Source organism: Lissotriton vulgaris, unplaced genomic scaffold (genome assembly GCF_964263255.1).
Source record: "Lissotriton vulgaris unplaced genomic scaffold, aLisVul1.2 SCAFFOLD_8058, whole genome shotgun sequence".
NCBI lineage: Eukaryota > Metazoa > Chordata > Amphibia > Caudata > Salamandridae > Lissotriton > Lissotriton vulgaris.
In genome coordinates this window covers 20,491-45,173 of record NW_028244726.1, presented here as the reverse complement: position 1 = coordinate 45,173, position 24,683 = coordinate 20,491, and the positions used below count along the sequence as shown (strand labels likewise).

The 24,683-nt window shown below is 51.4% G+C and overlaps 1 protein-coding gene across 3 annotated transcripts; it reads left to right on the top strand.

Annotated features, from left to right (window-relative positions):
* The first annotated feature begins 10,455 nt into the window (after positions 1 to 10,455).
* On the top strand, positions 10,456 to 24,329 carry LOC147667156 (myosin light chain 3, skeletal muscle isoform-like). 3 transcript variants are annotated; one of them, XM_086948882.1, is made up of 5 exons: positions 10,456 to 10,559; positions 17,640 to 17,829; positions 19,070 to 19,260; positions 22,014 to 22,187; positions 23,695 to 24,329. In XM_086948882.1, exons 3-5 carry the CDS (start codon positions 19,239 to 19,241, stop codon positions 23,814 to 23,816), a joined length of 318 nt encoding a protein of 105 aa, XP_086805008.1. In that variant the 5' UTR covers positions 10,456 to 10,559; positions 17,640 to 17,829; positions 19,070 to 19,238; the 3' UTR covers positions 23,817 to 24,329. The 3 variants fall into 3 exon arrangements, with proteins under 3 accessions (XP_086805008.1, XP_086805009.1, XP_086805010.1); XM_086948883.1 differs by having other exon boundaries at positions 10,471 to 10,492; XM_086948884.1 differs by lacking the exons at positions 10,456 to 10,559; positions 17,640 to 17,829 and having other exon boundaries at positions 18,797 to 19,260.
* Positions 24,330 to 24,683: the final 354 nt, after the last annotated feature.

Sequence of the window (24,683 nt, the reverse complement as noted above, 5' to 3'; positions counted from 1 at the left end):
GAGGGTCCGGACATCAAAGAACACCAGCCCTATAACTGGGGCAGCTCCAGAGCAGGAAGGCAGTTGTATCTTGGAGTCGAGAGACGCAGAGAAGAACTCATCCTTGACGGACTACTGGCGCTGCCATAGCTCTGTCTCGTGCACCATCGTCTTGCCTGCTGGCGCTGCCGCAACCTTCGTAACCTTCATATCCTTCATCGTCGTCGGGACCTGCTGGCGTGGCCGCGGACCGTTTGCATTCACCATCTTCATCGGGACCTGCTGGCTCCGCCGCGGACCGTCGTTTCCTTCGTCCATCTCGGGACCTGCTGGCTCCGCCGCGGCCCGATCATCTAGAACGCCGAGCTCGAGGATTGAGAGCTAGTTTCATCTTTTGGTAACAAGACTGTCCAGCTACCCTTTTCCCAAGCCAGAGACCAGAACCGAGGGGACCCCTGAGTCCAGACCTCCTTGTACCATTCCATCGTAAACTTAAAGAATTACCTATAAAGTCTCGTTGAACTTTACCCTTGTGTGGTGTCCGTCTGTGGGGGGGAAGTTACTTGTCTGTACGATCGCTGGAGACGGCTCTCCCCGGAGACCTCTCCCCTTATCCTCGGCCGACCCTCCCGGTCCGTCTAACAGCCGCGATTCCTGATCCTTCCTGTTAAAAGTACATATTGAAGGGGTGTCTGAGATTGTTCGCCCATTGCAAGCCCTTAGAGCAAAATTAAGTGTCAAAGACATAATTTGCACTGCAAGAGGAGACCAAGATTTGGGATGTGGAGATTGACACACCGGAACACCCCAAAAGTCATCTTCTGCTGTGAGTGCGCCTTCCCTCAACCCTTCCAGTGGTTCGAAGTGACTATTGAAGTCTCCACCCATCAGTATCTTACAGTCTTTGGGTAGTTGGCCCAGAAAGGACGAGAGATCATCAAGTGTAGGTGACTCCATGGTGGGACCAACTGGACGAAAGTACACATTTATGATTGCTAACTTAGGGGCATTGGGCCATTCGAGCAAGACACACTGTATGTCCTGGGAGGACGTAACTACATTCTCCACAGTGCATCCAATGTGGCTGGCTACCCACACCGCCAAGCCGCCCGAGGGTCTCCCCTTGCCACTCCAACTGGCCTTGATTTCAAAGGTAGCATATCCCATTCTGTACAGGGGTTCCCTAGCCCAAGTCTCTTGAAAGAGACAAACATCACTATTAGCTACTAGGACATCCCAGTCATCAGTATGTATTTTGTTGGCAATGCCCGCAACGTTCCAGGACAGAACCTTCAAAATTACGAGTAGAGTTTTAGATTTGGAGGCCAATGACCTAATTTTAGCGTGATGAGTGACCACTTGCGCAACAGAGGAGCCTTGTGATTGTGTTAGTTCCTGATTATGTGAGGCAGAAGATATTGAAATCGGATCAGGCTGATCTTTGGGTATCAGAGCGTGGGCATGAGTACTACCAGGTAAAATGTTATCTTGTGCCCACGCACTGTAGAGGGTTGGATTATCTACACGGGGCATTTCATGTTCCCGAATGGTTCTGACAGCACTACTTCCCACAGTCCCTTGCCCTTCAGTCCCTTGCCCTTCAACATTCACCTGAGCTGAAGACTGAAGAATCTCCCTTGTGGCCAAGGAGTGACCACCCTGGGCAACCAGGCACCATCCAGCGTTTAGTTGCTTCGACAGTGAAATGGATCCCAAACAAAAAAAATAAGCTCCTGAGTGGCGTCGTGTCTGGCTGCCATAATTGAAGACACATGGGCTTTGGTGCGCATAACAAACACCAATAGGCCGTAGGCGGAGTTAAGCGACCCCCTATGGCCTATTGCGTGTTGTTATATAACAGCACGCATGCAAAGCCCAATCACAATGGACCTTGAAATGCACAAGCACGACCTATGTGGAATTTCAAGGTCCATTTTTGAAACCCTAGTAAAAGTGCTTTTCGCTCGCTTCGCTTGCAAGCCCTAAAAAGGTGAAAAAGATATCGTACCTGATGAGAAGACACTGGGGTAACACTCTTTTGTCCAAAACTGAAAAGATAGTGCAGACATTATATGTTAGAATGATTAAGGAGCTGCAAAGAGGGTATACAAACACCATCACCCTAGTCAAAACACACTGTCAACCAAGATTAGGCCTGTATAAGTTCCCTTTTGACTTAGGGAGTACACAAAACAACGGGGAGCAGAAATACTACCTGCTACCCATCAACGCCAGCAAAACCCTAGTCAACGCACACTGGCAAACTAGAACAGGCCTGTATAAGCTCCCTTTTGAGTTAGGGGGTACAGGAAACAACAGTGAGCAGAAATACTACGCCAGCCAAACCCTAGACAACACACACTGGCAAAGTAGATTAGGCCTGTATAAGCTCCCTTTTGAGTTAGGGGGTACACAAAACCACGGGGAGCAGAAATACTACCTGCTCCCCATCCACACCAGCCAAACCGTACACAACGCACACTGGCAAAGTAGATTAGGCCTATCATCACTGGATAGTATGTATGAAAAGGCCATTATCAATAAGGGAAAGTAGAGAAAAACCCTTCCCCTGAGGAATATTCTGATTTGGGAGGGAGTGAACGGAATACCTAACGAGAAATATTGGCTCAAGCCTATCCATTCACCCTCTGTTGGAAAATAATAGTCTAAAACCCGGTCCATTGGAAAAACCGAGCGAAAAATCAATATGCACACATTTGGTATAAGAGCGCCCGCCATGTGGGGAAAATTAACCCCACAGCAGAGTCCCGTGTCATATATCCACCAGCTAACCTGGCACTCCCACGTTGAATGAATCGCAAGGGACTGAAGAACCTGGAGTTATAGGGGAGCGCCAGCACGCAGTTAAGCGCCTGACAATTTTCAGTTGTTATCGGAAACCCTGAACCCAAAAAAGGTGATTGCTTACTTGACGGCGGACATGCAAGAAACCTTGGTAATCAGGACACAACCCTTGGCCATGGGTGTTGAAGTCGGCATGGAGGTCTTCATACATCAGAAATTATAGGATCTGTTTCTGCTGACAGTGAAGGTGTAATAATAATTCACATTGGCAAAGCGCAAACGATCACCCGTAAGGGTCTCGAGCTGTAAATGTAAATGTGTTTCGATTTATATAGCGCACTTTAACCCAGGGGCCTCAAGGCGCTTGCTTAGGGAACCCGTCCTGGTATTCCCCTGTGAGATACCCCGGCCGGGTATCCACAAGGTGAAAGCCAGGCATCCCGCCGCGAGGGGCCGTAGTGGAGATTAAGCAAGCTATTGCCCAGAGTCGCAGAGTGTGACCCCGTGAGTCGAGTAGGCACCAGAGCGAGAATTGTCGACCCCGTGGAATTTTTTTTTTTGAGCCCGAGACCCGCCGAGGCGGGGAATCGAACCCTGGTCCACGGCTGATCTCAGCTTCTGGGTCTGCCGCCTCTAACCACTGAGCCACGCTTCTCCACTCCACCCCTCCACTGTAGGGGTCGTCAGGAAGATTAAGCAAGCTATTGCCAGAGTCACATGGTGCCAGGCTAATCAGGCGCCGAGGATCGAACCGTGATCCCCAGATTCCAGCGTCAGTCGCCTTAACGCCACACCCCTTTCCAATATAAGGCCTTAGAAGGGTGTCTAAGGGAAAAGGAGTCAACCCCTCCTTTAGTAGGAGGAACAGGAACCTCCTAAGTTGGCGGTAGCTCCGTTTACAATATATTGGAAAGAGCCAAAGAGGCTAATGGGAACGAAGGTAATAATACCAGCACACCAAAGCGCCTGAAGGAACCCTTGCACGGAGAGCTCCAGAGTGAGCTTCAAGGGGAAGTATGTGAAGGATTGCACCCTCAGACAATGCCAGAGAACAAGATAATGGATGAACCCCCTGAGGCATAGGGGAACGGAAGTGCAGCTGGAACCGGCCCTGATATTGTGTATTCCCGAAAAGGGACCGGAAGCAGAAACCCTGAAGCATAAGGGGTTATAGGCGAAAATGGCGATAAGAAGGTGCAAACGTAAAGGACCGTTATTATGACGTATCCCCGGGGGTCTAGGGGAAGGCTAAACTTGCCCCAAAAACTCCAGATACCTTGCCACAAAGTTAATGGTGAACGACCCCCCATGTGGCATGGATAAATCATCCATTTCCCAGAAAAGGGATTTACATCTCTTGGAGGAGAAGGGGTGAAAAACGTACCCAAAACCGTATCGTGGACCCTGCAACCCGCGGAGTCCCCAGAGAGACCGAACTATCTAGTACGACAGTGCTGGATAAATCCATCGTATTTAAGATCTAGAATCAGGCGGGAGTGGATGTCAATGGTAGGAAGAAGACCGACCTTGGCGGTAGGAGAAATGAAATAGGAAAAAAGAAAAAGGATAAGAAACAAGACAAAACAACAACGCCCAAAGGATATGCGTAAATAATAATGATGGGCGGTCATAGGGCTTACCACACCGTGTTGAGGACTGTATACCTGGGGCCCTGGTGACCGACACTGGGATGGAAAAATCCCGATTGGCACCAAGTGCATTCTGGGGCGAATGCTCCTTTAATGTACGTGTCATCCTCCTTGTAACTCACCCAGCCTTGTAAGGGTGTCCGAATGTAATATTGTAGTGCCAAGCACCAATCACGCCCGTGTAAGGGTGTCAGAATGTAATATTGTAGTGCAAGGCACCAATCACGGAGGAGTAAGAGGGGGAGCCAACCCTTTGCACACCAGAAGTGAAATTAATAATATAACCGGCTCCTCAGCAGAGCTGTAGTCGAAATCATTGCAGCCCACAAGGGCGTAAGAGCCATGTCTAGTTATAAGGAGCATGTGCGCACTCCGAGGGCCCTCCTGTTGTTACAGCCGGTAAGGCGTAAGTCAAAAAATTGCTCCGTCTGAACTTGAAGCATTAGGAGCCTAGGAGCAATTTGGGAACACGAGCGAAGGGCGTAATCCAAACTGGTATAAGTGGAACCTGATTGGGTTACGCCCCCCGGCTCGTAATCGTCTCTAATCCGCACTCAGCCACTTGGGAAGGCCTGTCGCGGATAAGCGAGAAACTGCGCCATGATAGGAAGTAGTCCCCGATGTACTCATGGAAGTACATTGTGAAGGTACTAGTTTGGGACAATATATAGTACCTACCTGCACTGAATACGTAACCCTTGGCATTAGTAAGATACCTTACCATCACCCGACAGTGGTGTAGTAGTAACGCTGGAACCCCAGAGCGGGGCCAAGCTCTCCCAGCCCCGTCTGGATTTAGCGTCCAGTTGGGCCATCGTATGTAGAGTCAATCTATAACATGAGAGCACGCCATCTCCACACCAACGTGAGCGTCTTAAGGCTGCGTGACTGGAAGTGTTAACCATTTCGTGTTATGACACAAAGACATCGTCTAGGCAGTTGAGGCATGAAGCTTATAATGCAAATTGCACAGGCATTGCAACTAGAAGCGCACATTGGTAAAACCCCACCGGTCAAGGAACATTTCAAGTATCCCGCCCGTGGGCGAAAACAATTCCTGTCGGGAACACTTAGTAAGCGTGAGAAACCAAGGGACAGTAAATAACACAGAAAAGCTGCAAGGTCCCTTCTATTACAGGTGGAAATACATATGAACACATATAACAGAGATCCGTCAGGCCTTTATTGTAAAAGGGGTGTAAAACGGGTATAAAAACTAAGTCTAATAAGGCCACCCGCGTTGAGGATAGACCGCCGTATTTTGATCTTAATTTGATTTTGATTTTGACTTAAGACTGACTGCTCCTCCAAAGACACCTCCAAATCTAATTCCCACCCTCGCTATCTTCTGAAGGAAGACCTCCCATTATCGAAAAGTCTATTTTCCTGGACTATGGAAGTTCCTTCCGAGTGTGTTCTGGTAGTTTGAATGTTTACCATTTTTTCCAGTATTATCCTTGTACCGGTGTATGGTACCGTTTTGTAACTTGCACATGTCACTTTTCTCTTGTAACACACTGTTTGCTACCTCTCACATTTTGTTTGCTTTAGATACTTGCACAAGTGCCACCATTGCCTACGTAACGTTTGTTCTTGTGCTGGAGTGTCTGCCATTTATTGCAGTATTATACCTCTACTTGTACTTTGTATGCTTTTGTAGCCTGCACACATATCACTTTTTAGGTTTCGACCTGGCGAGGGGCACACAGTGCCCCTCCCAGATCGAAAACTTTTGTCTACAGTAGGGATGTTCGGACCGCCTCTGTTTCCCATTGGCTAGCTCCATAAATGGAGGCTAGCCATTGGGAGACAGAGGCTGTCAATCACGCTTTCTCGGGAAAACGCGATTCGGGGGCGTTTCTCGGGCTTTTTTTAAGTCCCGCCCCTTTGTCCCGGGCCGCGCTGTGATTGGCTGCCGGCCCGGGACACCCCCGTGACGTCATTTCACGGGCTGCGCTGTGATTGGCTGCCGGTCCGGGACACCCCCGTGACGTCAGCCAATCACAGCACGGCCCGGGACCTGACTTGTTTTATTATCTCGCCCCCTCACCAAAGCAGGACCACCTTACACTTATGACACATCTCTAGTGTGTTAGGAACTAGGTTTAGCGCCATGCCTCCAGAGGACTACAAACTGGTAGAACATTAATGCATGGCCAGGGATTGTGAAATCCACTGATGCGAGTACTTTTGAGATGGTCCCTGAGGCTCGTAACAGGCCATCTCCTACGTAAGCCATTGCTTGGCTTACTGTTCTTGACACGTGACCACGCCCCCCTTGTTTCATTTTGGTTCCTGGTTGCTGCGCGTTTGGTGTATTGTCCAGCTCTCCGTCCCGTCTTTAATTATGGGTTTATCCAGCCTTGGCCCCGGACTCCTGCGGACCTCCTTGGCCCCCTTTCAAGAGAGGTACATTCCTGTTGGCGTGCACGTCGCTGTTCCGCTCCGCCCGCTTCTAAGCCGGTCAGTGCACCACACCTTTAATTTTGGCATCTCCCTTTCGCCTTTATTCGAGTTGCTGCTCCGCTCCTGTGAACTTGGAGCCGGCCAGCACGCGACCTCCCCCAGCCTCATATTTCTTTGCTCGTGAGCTCTGCCTGCACGCGCATTGCTGCTACGCTCCTAATTCCTGAGCCGGTCAGCACGCCGTGTCATAGGTGTCACTCCTCAGAGTTCCCATCATTTCTTTTTATCGTATGTTTTGCTGCTCCGCTCACGTACTCAAGCTGAGCCGGCCAGCACACTACGTTTTGGAGAATTGTTTCCTGTACACACTCACGTTGTTGCTCCGCTCTGCCCGCTACTTTGAGCCAGTCAGCACATGATTTTTCAAAGGCACTTTTTGTGTAGTTTCCCAGTCATATTATCCCATTCCCTTCGGCCCTATAACTCATCTATAGAACCTTGAACCTTCCCTATCCCTCTCAGTTGTTTTATACACCACCACCCAATATCCTCCTACAAACCTGGCAGAGTGATGGATGAGAGTATCCCCTTAGTGTAGTACATGCAAAACAGAAACATCCTAGATACATCAACTACTGGCTCCTGTTTCTTTCACAATGTTCAGGGATTTTCCTCTCTCCCTTGGCCTTGTTTTTTTAGCCGTCTCTCTCCCGCCCGCCCACTGTCCGTGCCTCCTCCCTCCCGCCCGCCCACTGTCCGTGTTCGATGCCTTCATAAATAAAAGAAATAAATAAAATCCCCCTCCCTCCCGTTGTCCTGCCTTCTCCCTCCCGCCCGCCCACTGTCCGTGCCTCCTCCCTCCCGCCCGCCCACTGTCCGTTTCCGATGCCTTCATAAATAAAATCCCCCTCCCTCCCGTTGTCCTGCCTTCTCCCTCCCGCCCGCTGTCCGTGCCACCCCCCGCCCACCCACTGTCCGTGCCACCTCCCGCCCTCCCACCCACTGTCTGTGATGCTGTGAGGAGAGGGAAAGGTGTGTGGGAGGGGCAGGCGCGAGACGGCGCGTGCCGTGCCTGGAGAGAGGAGCGTGGTGCGCGAGACCGGGGGGCATGCACTTCTCCATCCCAGAGACCGAGACCCACAGCGGGGAGGGCGGGTCCTCCTACGTGGTGAGTGATTGGGTCCCTGAGGGCGCCCGTGCCTCTCACCCCTCTGCTTTACTCTGTGCCCTTCTCACCCCACCTATCTCTGGCTGTCCCGCTGTCTGTCTGCGGGTGTTGTCACCCTCTCCTCCTGTGTCCAGCTGGCGGTGCTCCTTTTGATTTTGATTATCCTGCATCTCTCGTGCCCGTCACCCCTCTTCTTACCCCGCCCCCATCATGCCGGTACATGAGCATCCTCCTGTCTGTACCCCCACTCCCCCTCTGCAGGGCCAGTCTCCCCTTCTGCCTACAATAGACTAGAGTCGACTCTGCACTGGCGTGGCTTCCGTTCTGTTGTGCCCGAACACCATGCAGCAGCCGGTGCCCACGTGAGGGCCACAGTGCCCGGGAGGCTCTCAGCACATCCCTTGGCGCCTACCTACCGACTGCCCCCAGTGCCACGTTAAGGAGGCGGAGTCATCCCCCACCTGCCCCCCAAGTCTGCCCCGTTCGTCAGAGCATCAGATGCATTTTTTATATTATTTACATAGCGCTACCCGTACCCCCTTGTGGCCTGAAGCGCTTTCTCACTTCTTAAGTGGCTACTCTGTGTATGTCTAGCGCTTCCTGGCCCTGTCCTGGTCACGGAAGCGCTACCGTTTTCACTGACCCCCTGGGCGCTTTTCGTGGTGCAGGATTCGTAGCCTGTTGCTTGTACATTGGCCTCTGTGGGGTAATTGGGTGCAGCATGGAAGGTTTTGTATGTAGTGCTCGCAGCTACAAGTTTTATCTTTGAAATGCTGCAAAGAGCGAGTCATCTTATAATACAAACTTGGAGCGCAGCATTTTATTAGCCTCAGAAGGATGAAAGGCCCAAGTGGCTCCTCCAGCGTGTAAGCTGCAGGTTGCAGATACATCTCACTTTCAGGCGCATTAACCCACTGAGCTATGCCGACGGGCTTTCCTGCTGTTTCTGTTTAGAGATCGGATGCCTGATGGTGAACTTTAACTGCAAGTCCTGCCTGGCTTCCTCCCGCCACACTGGCCCCGGGGATCTCACGGGCCGTTTACAAAATATGAACCAAACAATGCAATCCACTAAATATACCATAATGCACCTTGACACCACGATCTTCGCCCTGCTCACCTGGCTCCGGCCTCCATCCGGAAGGCCTGTCCTGCAGCGCTCCGTGGGCCCCCTGCCGGGGCTGGCCCCCTCCTTCTGAGCCCCTCCCCCGTCACTCACCTCTTGGTGGGAGCTGATTTAGAGGCTGTTCCAGTTTATTTACTGCCTTTCACTGAGTGAAACGCAACCTTTGACCCCGCGCACTCGCCAGGATCAGCAGGGGACGACCCTCACCTGGGAGGGAAGGAAGGAACAGGGGGCTATAATTACAAGGAAATGGCGCAGCGGGGTGTTGCGGCCAATTTAGCTGTGCCATGCCGCGTCATTTAAAACAAGCGCTGGCGTTGCCAATAGGTTTCGCATTTGGAAATTTGGAGCTATTGGTTTTGTAAATGACATTTTATATTTATATATCGTTATTGGCATTGTCAATAACAATATATAAATATAAAATGTCATTTACAAAACCAATAGCTCCAACTTTCCAAAGGCGAAACCTATTGGCAACGCCAGAGCTTGTTTCTCCTGTAATGTACCGATTGCTACCTCATGTATTTTGGTTGCTCACTATTGTCATTTTTTATCATGTAACTTAACGTTTGCTTTTGTAATTTGTTAATTTGCAATTGTTTCCTCTTGTATCATTACTGGTCCTAAAGTGAAGCGCTCTGACACCTTCGGGTAAAGTCCGCGCTATATAAAATCGCATAAATAAATAAATACATACATAAATAAAATAAAAATAAAAGCCGAAATTGCAACTATGCCGAACCCGGGATTGAACCCGGATCCTCCAGCTCTGCAGTCAAACGCTCTCCCAACTGAGCTATGAAGCGTGCTTGAATTATGAAGACTCACGCCTGCACTTGTCTGGCTCCGCCATGAAGCCTCGTGCACCGAGCCTTCCACAGACTCTGCAGCGGGAGAAGGCGCAACACCAGTACGCCGCTTCCCCGGAGCACTCCACCACGCAAGCAGGCCATGGGGGGAGTTAAACCTGGTCGAAGGGGCCGCACTGTCAATGTAGGCAACGCTCTGCGGAGTACACCGCTAGGGGGCCGCTCCGCCCTACACTAAAGCGCCAGAACGGCTCCGCCCCCGTGACGTAGGGGGGGCAAACCGCCATGGGGGAGCGACGGATAATAGCTTGGTTCTGAGAATCATTGTACCCTGTGACGTAGGGGGGGCAGCCACTCACGGGGACCCAATGATTCTCAGAACAGGCTCCCGCTTTTCTGCGCAGTTTGTCGCAGACAAATCACAAGTCGTCTTACTGACAGTCCATCAGTTGTTCTACGTTGCCATGTGTAAACACTTCATTCATTGGCTCATCAGCTTCTAGTCAGCGCGCTCTCTTTAGACGCCGAACTTGTAAGGGTTGGAGCTGTGAGTGAGGCGCCGCGCGCGCGAGCGAAGGTGCTGGCACTCCAGGATACTGCGCCTCACACCTCGGGTACCTGGGCACCGGGCTAAGGCAGCTAAGAGACCGAATCACCAGTGGCAGCGTGTGGCCTGGGGTGGCGCGGGCGTCCCTATCCTCTTTCTAATAAATTGGTCCGCCGGGGAGAAGGCTCCAGTGTCGCCCCAATATGCAGCGCAGCGGCGGCTGCCCTGAGCGTGTGGCCTGGGGTGGCGCTGGCGTCCCTATCCTCACGCAGGGGAGAAGGCTCCAGTGTGTCCCAAACGGCATCCCCCGACCTGTGTCTCCTACTCGGGGGATGCCGCCGTCGTTCTATCTGCGGACTGCGCCTAGCGGCGTGCACCACTCCCGCCGCCCCTGCACACTCTACACCCCTGCCACCAATCGTGCGACCTAGGCCCCTCACTTTAGAATCCACACATTTTGTTTATTTTATTACTCAGCGGGTTAATGCATCTACCGCAGAGATCAGTCTCCACCAAGAAGATTACAAGGTTAGACCTGGGTAAGATAATTCGGGATCCATAGGCGCTGGCTATATAGATCAGCGTGTACCCTGCAGGACACATGAGGGGTCCCTGCAAGGCACCACTTCCCACCTAGGTCGATGAAATTAATACAAAACACGCATTTGGTCAGGTTCGACAAACTTGATTAAAAAGACAAGGATGCTTACTGTGTCTCATATATTAAGGCCAGGTTTTGAGGTAGAATAACAAGCAATCACCCCGTCCACCCTTGAGTGCCATACAATAAGTATGCAGACTAAAACATAGATGGGAAAGTTGATCAACGGGTCTAGTCAGCACAATGATGGAAGGCTACTTAGGCAGTACGTGCATATTATATTCTTTTTGCAGCGTGCACAGAGCTACCACGCCTAACAACTCTGCATACAAGATGTAAAGACGCCATCTTGAGGCGTGTCAGCTTCAAGAGAAGCGCGAGTGTCTTTAAAGTGGAATACTAGGGGAAGGCACTGTTTAGGTGTAACCAGGTCACAAGGGGCGCCAAACCAGTGACATTTTTTTTATTTTGTCGTTTTAGCTATAGCACGGTAGGCTGAGACACCAAGGAGGAACCAGTCTGCTAATTGTTTACAAACCTTGAGAGCCAAATCATGCTTTTAGCTTTCCAAGGTCGATAACATGTGGACAACCCAGCAGGGTTTTTATATATTATTGAAGACACCTCAATTACGAGTGTGTTCTTCCGGGCAGGGGCCTGGCCAGTCCTATCCGTGGCACTGGCCCAAACAGCATCTCTCTGCAGAATCCTAATCACCCAAGGAATACTAATATTACGCAATAAGGAGGGTGCTTTCAAGACACAGGTAGGCCTGGGCAGCCCAGGTTTAATATACAACAAGGTGCATTAAAGCCACAACAAGGAAAAGTCAAGAGCACATGAAACGAGGAGATAATGGAGTGCGTAAGACAGGGAAATGTCTCCACACTTCGACATCTCTAGCTGCCCATATCTGGGGGAAGTAGCCCACAGAAGCCAGAAATCGTAATTTAGCCTGGGTCAGACGTGAGTAGTTTAAAGAGCCTGGAGCTTATCTGAAGCTGTTCAAGGTATGTATGAGCAGTCCATACCAGGCCAGACATCAAGCCAGCTCTTGTCAAGTGTGAGAAGCTCACCCAACTTGCAGATCTCAGACTGCCCGAGGTCAGGCCTGTGTAGCTCATTCATTCCAGAGGCCTCGAGCATAATGAGTTCACTCGATTTTTCTTTACATTTATAGAATTCAGAAAAAGGCCCAATTAGCAGGGAGTGTTGTATGAAGAAACCCGGATGTGTGTCCTGCATGAAGGATACAAAACGCAAGTAATCTACGTGTCATGAGCAGAGCAGGAGACCTAGAAGTAATTATGCGACGAAGACAGGGAAGATCAAAAGAAGTGGGCTGGATCTAACCACCTGACGACCAATTCCTCCTTCATCCCCTGGGCCAGATTTCTAGGTCACATGGCTCTCTTCATGCTATTTAAACGGCTTTGATGCCACCCAGTACAGAGTGCTCTAGTTGCTCCATGTCAAGTGTCAGCCGCTGCCTCCGTCCAAAAATCTCAAAGGGGTCTCCTATCAGGTATGAGCAGCGCAGCCACACCACAGAGTTCATGCTTACACATGTCAAATAGAAGTTACTCTCTGCCCCCTCGGGAGGCTAAGGTGTTCTGAAGCGTGTCCTCTGCACCTATAACCGTTCTTGAGCCCTCCTCCCTCCCAGCACCTAAGGCATGTATAACCCTTTAATACAAAGGCCCCATTGCTGCCTTTTGGATTAAAGGATAGAAACAGTAAGGCTCCTTGCGTGTATTCCACAAAAGTATCAAATAAGATAACTCAACAAAACGAATGCCACCTACAGAGGTATCCTCCTAGGGCTGGCTCTGTTTTTCCTCCTTATGAGGTTGGTAATACATATGGTTGGCAAGTGACTATGTCACGAAGACACAATCTTTTTAGTACTGGGCTTTCGTGCATGTGTAAAGAAGCATCGCAGTTCAAGGAAGGTGGTCCTGTTTAGGCAAGGGGCTGCGCCTTCTGCTCACTGGGCACTACCACCTCAGCCGCCCCTTGCACACACTGCACATTGCCACTAGTTCTGCGAGCTAGGTAAGGGGCAGCGTGCGGCGTATGCAACACTCGCCTTCTGCACACGGGGCGCTAACACCAGCGGCACGCAGCACCTCAGCCGCCCCTGCACACTACACCCCTGCCACTAATCCTGCGAGTTAGGTAAGGGGCAGTGCGTGGCGTGTGTACATGTGGCATGCCGTGGTACTCACTAACCTCCTGCACCAGGAACACCAACTCCAGCAGCATGTATCATCCCAGTCACTCCTTGCACACTTTAGGTGTTGCACACTTTAAGTATTTCACACACGGTGTGTACATGTGCATAATAACATTCTAACGAGAGGCGCCTGCCACTGGTTCTGCGAAGTAGGTGAGGGCTTGCACACTGTGTGTGTACACCTGGTATGTCATGCCAGATTCCAGCCTCGTAGCACACTAAACACTAGTCATCCCTCAACAATACTACAGCTGTCTATGCGGGACAGTTAAAACCATGCACTTACGCACATGCAAGTTGTAATACTTTCGACATACCGTCATCCTGCACACGAACACTACCCCTCAGGACAGGTCCAACATGGAAAGATTTGACAGTGCACACCGCCACCCGATGCTTTCCATCATGTGTGCACACGTCTACCATGTGTGCAAACGTCCCATAAGTGTCCTCTCTCTATCGCCCTCCCTCTATTTATCTATCCCGCTCCCTCTCTATCAATCGTCCTCCCTTACTCTATCGCCCTCCCTCTCTATCTATCGCCCTCCCTCTATTTATCTATCGCCCTCCCTCTATCTATCCCCCCTCCCTCTATCTATCCCCTCCCTCTCTATCAATCGCCCTCCCTCTCTATCTATCTATCGCCCTCCCGCCCTCTCTATCGCCCTCCCTCTCTATCTATCGCCCTCCCTCTATCTATCAATCGCCCTCCCTCTATCTATCTATCGCCCTCCCTCTATCTATCTATCGCCCTCCCTCTATCTATCTATCGCCCTCCCGTTATCTATCTATTGCCCTCCCTCTCTATCTATCGCCCTCCCTCTATCTATCGCCCTCCCTCTATCTATCGCCCTCCCTCTATCTATCGCCCTCCCTCTATCTATCTATCGCCCTCCCTCTATCTATCTATCGCCCTCCCGTTATCTATCTATTGCCCTCCCTCTCTATCTATCGCCCTCCCTCTCTATCTATCGCCCTCCCTCTCTATCGCCCTCCCTCTCCCTCTATCGCCCTTCCTCTCCCTCTATCTATCGCCCTCCCCCTCCCTCTATCTATCGCCCTCCCTCTATCTATCGCCCTCCCTCTCTATCTATCTATCGTCCTCCCTCTCTATCTATCGCCCTCCCTATCAATCGCTCTCCCTTACTCTATCGGCCTCCCTCTCTATCTATCGCCCTCCCTCTATCTATCTATCTATCGCCCTCCCTCTATCGCCTTCCCTCTCTATCTATCAATCGCCCTCCCTTACTCTATCGCCCTCCCTCTCTATCTATCGCCCTCCCTCTATCTATCGCCCTCCCTCTATCTATCGCCCTCCCTCTATCTATCGCCCTCCCTCTATCTATCGCCCTCCCTCTATTTATCTATCGCCCTCCCTCTATCTATCTATCGCCCTCCCTCTATCTATCTATCGCCCTCCCTCTCTATCTATCGCCCTCCCTATCTATCGCCCTCCCTCTCTATCTATCGCCCTCCCTCCCTCTCTATCGCCCTCCCTCTCTATCGCCCTCCCTCTCTATCGCCTCCCTCTCTATCACCCTCCCCCTCCCTCTATCTATCGCCCTCCCTCTATCTATCGCCCTCCCTCTCTATCTATCTATCGCCCTCCCTCTATCTATCTATCTATCGCCCTCCTTCTATCTATCGCCCTCCCTCTATCTATCTATCGCCCTCCCTCTATCTATCAATCGCCCTCCCTCTATCTATCTATCAATCGCCCTCCCTCTATCTATCTATCGCCCTCCCTCTATCTATCAATCGCCCTCCCTCTATCTATCTATCTATCGCCCTCCCGTTATCTATCTATTGCCCTCCCTCTCTATCTATCGCCCTCCCTCTCCCTCTATCGCCCTCCCTCTCCCTCTATCGCCCTCCCTCTATCTATCGCCCTCCCTCTATCTATCGCCCTCCCCCTCCCTCTATCTATCGCCCTCCCTCTATCTATCGCCCTCCCTCTATCTATCAATCGCTCTCCCTTACTCTATCGCCCTCCCTCTCTATCAATCGCCCTCCCTTACTCTATCGCCCTCCCTCTCTATCTATCTATCTATCGCCCTCCCTTACTCTATCGCCCTCCCTCTCTATCTATCTATCGCCCTACCTCTATCTATCTATCGCCCTACCTCTATCTATCTATCGCCCTACCGTTATCTATCTATTGCCCTCCCTCTCTATCTATCGCCCTCCCTCTCTATCTATCGCCCTCCCTCTCTATCTATCGCCCTCCCTCTCCCTCTATCGCCCTTCCTCTCCCTCTATCTATCGCCCTCCCCCTCCCTCTATCGCCCTCCCTCTCTATCTATCGTCCTCCCTCTCTATCTATCGCCCTCCCTCTCTATCTATCGCCCTCCCTTACTCTATCGGCCTCCCTCTCTATCTATCGCCCTCCCTCTATCGCCTTCCCTCTCTATCTATCAATCGCCCTCCCTTACTCTATCGCCCTCCCTTACTCTATCGCCCTCCCTCTCTATCTATCGCCCTCCCTCTCTATCTATCGCCCTCCCTCTATCTATCGCCCTCCCTCTATCTATCGCCCTCCCTCTATCTATCGCCCTCCCTCTATCTATCGCCCTCCCTCTATCTATCGCCCTCCCTCTATCTATCGCCCTCCCTCTATCTATCGCCCTCCCTCTATCTATCTATCGCCCTCCCTCTATCTATCTATCGCCCTCCCTCTATCTATCGCCCTCCCTCTATCTATCGCCCTCCCTCTCTATCTATCGCCCTCCCTCTCTATCTATCGCCCTCCCTCTCTATCGCCCTCCCTCTCTATCGCCCTCCCTCTCTATCTATCGCCTCCCTCTCTATCGCCCTCCCCCTCCCTCTATCGCCCTCCCTCTATCGCCCTCCCTCTATCTATCGCCCTCCCTCTATCTATCGCCCTCCCTCTCTATCTATCGCCCTCCCTCTATCTATCGCCCTCCCTCTATCTATCGCCCTCCCTCTATCTATCGCCCTCCCTCTATCTATCAATCGCCCTCCCTCTATCTATCTATCTATCTATCTATCGCCCTCCCGTTATCTATCTATCGCCCTCCCTCTATCTATCGCCCTCCCTCTATCTATCGCCCTCCCTCTCCCTCTATCGCCCTCCCTCTATCTATCAATCGCCCTCCCTCTATCTATCTATCTATCTATCGCCCTCCCGTTATCTATCTATTGCCCTCCCTCTCTATCTATCGCCCTCCCTCTCTATCTATCGCCCTCCCTCTCTATCTATCGCCCTCCCTCTATCTATCGCCCTCCCTCTCCCTCTATCGCCCTCCCTCTATCTATCGCCCTCCCCCTCCCTCTATCTATCGCCCTCCCTCTATCTATCGCCCTCCCTCTATCTATCAATCGCCCTCCCTTACTCTATCGCCCTCCCTCTCTATCAATCGCCCTCCCTTACTCTATCGCCCTCCCTCTCTATCTATCTATCGCCCTCCCTTACTCTATCGCACTCCCTCTCTATCTATCTATCGCCCTCCCTCTATCTATCGCCCTCCCTCTCTATCAATCGCCCTCCCTTACTCTATCGCCCTCCCTCTCTATCTATCTATCGCCCTCCCTTACTCTATCGCCCTCCCTCTCTATCTATCTATCGCCCTCCCTTACTCTATCGCCCTCCCTCTCTATCTATCGCCCTCACCCTCTATCTATCTATCGCCCTCCCTCTCTATCTATCTATCGCCCTCCCTCTATCTATCGCCCTCCCTCTCTATCTATCTATCGCCCTCCCTCTATCTATCGCCCTCCCTCTATCTATCGCCCTCCCTCTCTATCAATCGCCCTCCCTTACTCTATCGCCCTCCCTCTCTATCAATCGCCCTCCCTTACTCTATTGCCCTCCCTCTCTATCTATCGCCCTCCCTCTCTATCTATCGCCCTCCCTTACTCTATCGCCCTCCCTCTCTATCTATCGCCCTCCCTCTCTCTATCTGTCGCCCTCCCTCTCTCTATCTGTCGCCCTCCCTCTCTCTGTCGCCCTCCCTCTCTCTATCTGTCGCCCTCCCTCTCTCTATCTGTCGCCCTCCCTCTATCTATCTGTCGCCCTCCCTCTATCTATCGCCCTCCCTCTATCTATCGCCCTCCCTCAATCTATCTCTCGCACTCCCTCAATCCCTCTATCTCTCGCACTCCCTCAATCCCTCTATCTATCGCACTCCCTCAATCCCTCTATCTATCGCACTCCCTCTGTCTATCGCCCTCCCTCTCTATCTGTCTATCGCCCTCTATCTATCTATCGCCCTCCCTCTCTCTATCTATCTACACCATGTAACTTGCCTTATCTGCATACTCTCTGCTAATTTTATGTTATCAATTTGCAGGATTATGGCGGTATGCAGAGACCTGGAATTGTTGTCGACTACCAGACAAATCTGGTATTTGGTGGGACTGCTGGAAGGTGGATGAAAAGAAAGATGATGCAATCGCTTAATAAACCCATTGGAGGGGCGTTTGTCGGCAAAAAAACTAAATTGAGAAAACCTGGATCAAATGGCAATGCAGTCAAAAAAGGTATGTTTCTGGATAGAGGTTTCGCCTGGCGATCCGCTGCACAGCAGCGTTCGCGCAGGCGAAAACTTTTGTTTAGCAGTATGGGTGCTTAGTCCCACCTGCTCTTCCATTGGCTAGCTCCATAAATGGAGGCTAGCCATTGGAAGGGACATCTGTCTGTTATTGCCCTCCCTCTATCCATCTATCGCCCTCCCTCTATCTATCTATCTATCTATCGCCCTCCCTCTATCTATCTATCGCCCTCCCTCTATCTATCGCCCTCCCTCTATCTATCTATCGCCCTCCCTCTATCTATCTATCGCCCTCCCTCGATCAATCTCTCGCACTCCCTCTATCTATCTGTCGCACTCCCTCTATCTATCGCACTCCCTCTATCTATCTATCGCACTCCCTCTATCTATCTATCGCACTCCCTCTATCTATCTATCGCACTCCCTCTCTATCGCCCTCCCTCTCTATCGCCCTCCCTCTCTATCTATCGCCCTCCCTCTCTATCGCCCTCCCTCTATCTATCTATCAATCTATTGCCCTCCCTTACTCTATTGCCCTCCCTTACTCTATTGCCCTCCCTTACTCTATTGCCCTCCCTCCCTCTCTATCTATCGCCCTCACTCTATCTATCGCCTCCCCTTCCTCTCTATCGCCCTCCCTTACTTTAACGCCCTCCTTCTCTTTCTTATCTATCGCCCTCCCTCTATCGCCCTGTTCTCTTCTCTTCTCACGTACTGATCTGCTGCTCTCTTCCACCCTGCCTCCTTCTCTAACTCCCTGTTCTCTTGTCTTCTCACGTGCTGAACTGCTGCTCTCTTCCACCCCACCTCCTTCTTTAACTCCCTGTTCTTTTACTGTGCTGATCTGCTGTTCTTTCACCCCGCCTCCTTCTCTAACTCCCTGTTCTCTCACACACAACCACACCACACACAACCAAACCACACGCGCTACCAGACCCACCCACACACATGTTTATAAGCATTTTATCTTCTTTATTTCTCAACTCACTAATGCAAATGAAAACCTGTACAGCAGTGTCCTTACTGCAGTTTTCATAATTGTAGCCAAGAAGTATCTACACCTACCAGAATGGCAACAACTGCTGCTTAGCCTACGAATTCCTTGACCACCCAACATTGGTTCTTGGATTATGCCTGCCATTATTATAAAACTGTTAACACATTTTTGCACACCATGTAACTTGCCTTATCTGCATACTCTCTGCTAATTTTATGTTATCAATTTGCAGGATTATGGCGGTATGCAGAGACCTGGAATTGTTGTCGAATACCAGACAAGTCTGGTATTTGGTGGGCCTGCTGGAAGATGGATGAAAAGAAAGATGATGCAATCGCTTAATAAACCTGTTGGAGGGGCGTTTGTCGGCAAAAAACCTAAATTGAGAAAACCTGGATCAAATGGCAATGCGGTCAAAAAAAGGTATGTTTCTAGATAGACAGCTTCTGGTTTTTAGGTTTCGCCTGGCGATCTGCTGCGCAGCAGCGATCGCGCAGGCGAAACCTTTTGTTTAGCAGTATGGGTGCTTTGTCCCGCCTGCTCTTCCATTGGCTAGCTCCATAAATGGAGGCTAGCCATTGGAAGGGACATCTGTCTGTTATTGCCCTCCTTCTATCTATCGCCCTCCTATCTATCTATCGCCCTCCCTCCCTCTATCTATCGCCCTACCTCTATCTATCTCTAGAGATTGGCTCGTAAGGGAGAATGCGGTTCCAAGTCTAGCCGGTGCCATTCAGCCGCCGCTGTGTGGCTGGCACCAGAGGGTAGGTCCGACGACAGGGTATGTGGGGTCCGGTTAAACAGTTTTCGTTTAGCTGGCACCGATGGGTGAGGCGCACAGCCTGGGATGATGACGGGCTGGGTAGACTGGGTGTGTGCGCTGCTACCAGAGGGCGAAGTTCGAAGATTATGTCGCTGGCGGGCAGAGATGGGGTCTGATGGCCAGGGTGCAGCTGGCATACGTCTGTGGCTTTCACTCGATTATTGTGCACCCCCTGCCTGCCATGCTCTTCTGCGCTCTTCTCCCTGGCAGGCTACGGCAGCCAGGGCAATGCCTCATTGTCTTTTGGGAGTGGTTGGCAGGTTGGCGCTCTCTTGTAAACGCCAGGCGCGCCGCCCAGCGGCTGCTCTCTGAACTGCCTCCTGTTGAGTTCAGACGGAACCAGCCTTTCCCTTTTCTGCCTGAACCTGGTGCCCAGAGCAGGCGCCCGTGGCCCGCCCGCATCCATCCCCCCGAGGCCTGGGCCGAGGCTGCGCCGGTGGAGCCGCATTCCAGAGGAGCCAGACCCGGCCGGCTCCGAGCTCGGATTCCTTCAGAATGCAACTTCCGGTTGGGCGAAGTTTGCTGTGATGGATGCAGTGAGTGTTTGTCTGTCGGAGGCGTCCTGAGCCGGGATATGGCGGACAGAGAGCTCACCCCCTCGCTGCCACCCCTTCGGCTCACGAACAGGTGGGCGCTGGATTATTTTGTAATACTGGGCGGGTGAGATGCGGAGTCGGTGCTGGATGAGAGCGAGGTTTAGACGAACGAGTGGCTGGGATGAACCTGAATCTCTCACCCTGCACTGGACCTCCACACCCGTCACTCACACTGGACCCCGGCACCCGTCACTCACACTGGACCCGATCACCCCTCATTCACCCCCGCACACGTTATGCACCCCCGCACACGTTATGCACCCCCGCACATGTTATTCACCCCCGCACTGGTCCTCGGCACCAGTCATTCACCCCTACACTGGACATTGCCATCACCACAGGACCTCTGCAGGAATCACTCACAACTACACCATGTCTGCCTCCCGCCACTAAACATTGAATCTGAACACCCCCACTCACCCCTAGATCTGAGCACCTGCTACTCACCCCTGGACCAGAGCACCCGCCACTCACCCCTGGACCAGAACACCCACCACTTACCCCTGGACCAGAGCACCCGCCACTCACCCCCTGGACCAGAGTACCCCTACTCACCCCTAGATCTGAGCACCCGCTACTCACCCCTGGACCAGAGCACCCGCCACTCACCCCTGGATCTGAGCACACGCCACTCATCCGTGGACCAGAGCACACCCCAGTTGAAAATTAACTTAGGTGAATCTGAAGGAGCTACATTTTAAGGTGTATTTCAGAGTGCACAGTCTGTTACGATGAGACCCAGGGGCTTATTATGTCTGTGGTGCATTGAACCTTGGGGGCAAGTCAGAAAAGCTCACTATATCCTCGTTGGCTATTATTACTAAACCTTAGGCTTGCATTAGAGTCTAATGGGCCTCTTTCACTTGGACGCGACGTCTTGCTTGTATCTGATTTTGGATATTACATAAAATGTGACAATCGTGGCAGATCTGGTATTAACATTGGTAAATATTTCAGGAGTTACTGGCGATTAAATTGTGGAAACATGATTTCTGGTATTTATGATGCAACTCTCCCCCCAGCAGCAAAGGGAAACTGGAAACCGTCTCGTAAATTAGGCGCGTTTGCTGTCCTACCTCCAGGCTATTTCAAGCAATAATTGTTTAATAAATAGTTGAAATATTGATTTGTGACAGGAGGAACACGCTGTAGAAAATGTGAATCTAGTATGTAAGGCATTATGTATTGCGATAGGAATGGGGAGCTCACAGAAGTCCGCGCATACTTCTTATCCTTTGAATACACACACACACCCACCCACTAAGCAATCTGTATCCTGTGCTCTACTCATTCCCCACACGCCAGATTTCTACTCACCTTTCACCCTCAGCTCTTACCTGTGCCCTCAGCTCTTACCCCTTTGCCCTCAGCTCTTACCCCTTTGCCCTCAGCTCTTACCCCTTTGCCCTCAGCTCTTACCCCTTCGCCCTCAGCTCTTACCCCTTCGCCCTCAGCTCTTACACCTGTGCCCTCAGCTCTTACACCTGTGCCCTCAGCTCTTACACCTGTGCCCTCAGCTCTGACCCTGCCCTGTGCCACACATTGAATTGGAGATCTCTGCCTCGTTCACAGTTGCTAGATGGACCATATCAGTAATATTCATTGGCAGTCTGGGATGGGACAAAAACCTGACTGGAGGTGGTAGGGGGTTTTTGGGGAACTTGGACGATCACATTGTCACTGTTAATGTGTACTCTCCAGCCTGGCACGCTGCTGCAGCCGGTGACTGCTCCTCTGAACTCTTCTCTCCTTCCCAGAGCTTAACACCAAGAAGCTTGGCTTTGACGAGTTCTTGCCCATGCTGCAGACAATTGCGAAGAACAAGGACCAGGGTACCTACGATGACTTTGTGGAGGGGCTGAGGGTCTGCGACAAAGAAGCCAATGGCTCTGTGATGGGCGCTGAGCTGCGACATGTACTAGTCACTCTGGGTAAGAGGCCATTTTGGCACAGTACTATTTTCAAGGCAGAGAGTAATTGACTGCTGAACTCCCCAGCCCCCCTGCAGTATTCAGGGCCCCCTTTCTGATTCCGAGCTTAGATTTCTACCCGCGTCTGGATATTACAGTTAATGTGCCCTGTTTCAGCCTTACAAAGTGTCCTATCAATCTCATTTAACTGTACATTCTTTTGGGGCGAGGGAGGATGGGGACATGGTTGGGTTACAAGTGGTTTTTGGATTGCCCATTCTACAGGCTAGAGCTTTGACTGACTAATAGTCTTGGTGAGCCATGTCCTGGAAATTGGTGGCGTCCTTGTCTTGTGGGTAGCGGCCTCTTCAGAACATCTGCTCTGTCTGGTTTTACCCTGGTGGCTGGCTAGTCTCACCAGCCAGTGCTGCTTCTGTGGCGGAAGTGTATTTGGTGGGTAAGTGCTGGGTCTGAAGCTGTGCGTGCTGCTGCATTCTTGGCAGTTAATCTGGAAGGTGTTTGATCGAAGCCTGTGTGCATTTTTGTCCTTTCCTTTGTGCAGGTGAGAAGATGTGTCTGTGTGTGGCTCTGTCTGTGTGTGTGGCTCTGTGTGTGGCTCTGTCTGTGTGTGTGGCTCTGTCTGTGTGTGTGGCTCTGTCTGTGTGTGTGGCTCTGTCTGTGTGTGTGGCTCTGTCTGTGTGTGTGGCTCTGTCTGTGTGTGTGGCTCTGTCTCTGTGTGTGGCTCTGTCTGTCTGTCTGTGTGTGTGTGGCGCTCTGTCTGTCTGTGTGTGTGTGGCGCTCTGTCTGTGTGTGTGTGTGGCGCACTGTCTGTGTGTGGCGCATAGCGCTCTGTGTGTAGCGCTCTGTGTGGATAGCTTCTTTTGTCGGCTCTGTGTGTGGGTGGCTCTGTCTGTGTGAGTGGCTCTATATGAATGTCAGTGCAACCCATCACGTCATTAACAATTACAGACCTTCACATCGCCAACACCTTGGCATTGGTTTGATAGTTGAAATAATTGGGCAGTGTGGTGGTTATAATATTAATTATGTGTATCTCAAAATAAAGGCTTTGTCAATGTGAAGGGCATGTCTTTGAAATTGGATGGCCTCTTCTCCCTATTTCTTTTTTTTCCAAATCCTTGGGCTCTCTCATTGACCAATCTGTGTCCTTCAGAGGGCATGTCCTGAAAAGAGCACAGACATCGGAGTCCCAGCTTACATTAAAGCACATTATCTGCTCGCCTGGTCTCTTGGCTGTGCTCTTTTCCCTTGGGGGTTTCAGGTCACGGCCTGCTTGGTGGGGTTTGATTGCTTGCTTGTGGAGGGAGCGAGATTGCGGGTCATTCCCTAATAAGAGTCCCTGGTGTTTTTTAAAAACGCTTATCTGGCACACCCTGGTGGCAGAGTAGTTTCTAAAGGGTTTCTGTCCACATTGAATGCCTTCTCTTCTAGGTTCCAACCAAGTTATTGTAGTTGAACTAGCAGTATGTGTATAAATTAACGTTTATTTATCTAAAAAAAATTCCAGGCTTACAAGGAACAAATAAAAAGGGAGAGCGTACTCACTGCTACAAGTATCCTAAACAACCCAACAGTCAAGTCCCGGTACGAACAGTATGCAACGGTAAGATTTTTAGGAGCCATATCTGAAGACATTGAACCTATTGCCTCAAGTTGAATAATTGCTTGGCCAGTTAAATCGGCAGTCCAACTTTTTCTATGAGAGTTACCACAATGGTGAGTGACCATGCCTTCCAGAATTATTGTTCTGACTACTCAGATGTCTGTCACAATTAAAGTTTTACAACCCACTGGGGGGGCGTGGCTAGCTGAGCAGCGAGATGGCCGCTTTCTGAGTGGGCTCCGCCGGCTACTCTGACAAATCCTTAATTAATCCTTCTCCTGGTGAGTGAGGACCCTGAACATCCACGAGATCGAAGCCTGTAACTTGGGGGATCACTCGGCTCGGGTCTGAGACGCATCGTCAAAGATCCTGAGGAGCGGAGGCGTTCCAATCACTGGCCGACCTGCGCGCCCGCTCTGCTCCCGGCCGGAAGTGCCGGCCTCTGGGCGTCGCTGAGGACTGCAGACCGCGGCTGAGTGGGCCTCCAGAGACCCGGGGACCCGCCGTGCTGTAGCAGATAACTGTGTCGGGGAGGAAGCTGTGACCGTCCGAGGCACTGGTGAGTCCCGATCGCGCAGTTGTTGGGGACTGACTGCTGTGATCCTGGGCACCGCGGTGAAAGAAGACCGCCCTTCTCCGACCGGGACTCCAGAAGGGGCGCCGCGCTAAACGTGAGTCTGCACCCGGAGCTGTGGTAAGCGATCCGGGAACCGGGGACTTCGCTGGGAGACAGGGACACCATTGGTGAGCGGCACATGAGGGATAGGGCAGAAGCAATGCGGAGCTGAGGAGGGGCGAAGTCCGGCCTGAACCCGCCCGCAAAGCCATTACTCCTGACATATCGGCTGCCGACCGTTGTTGTGAACTGTGTGCCGGTTGAACGCTGCTGCTCC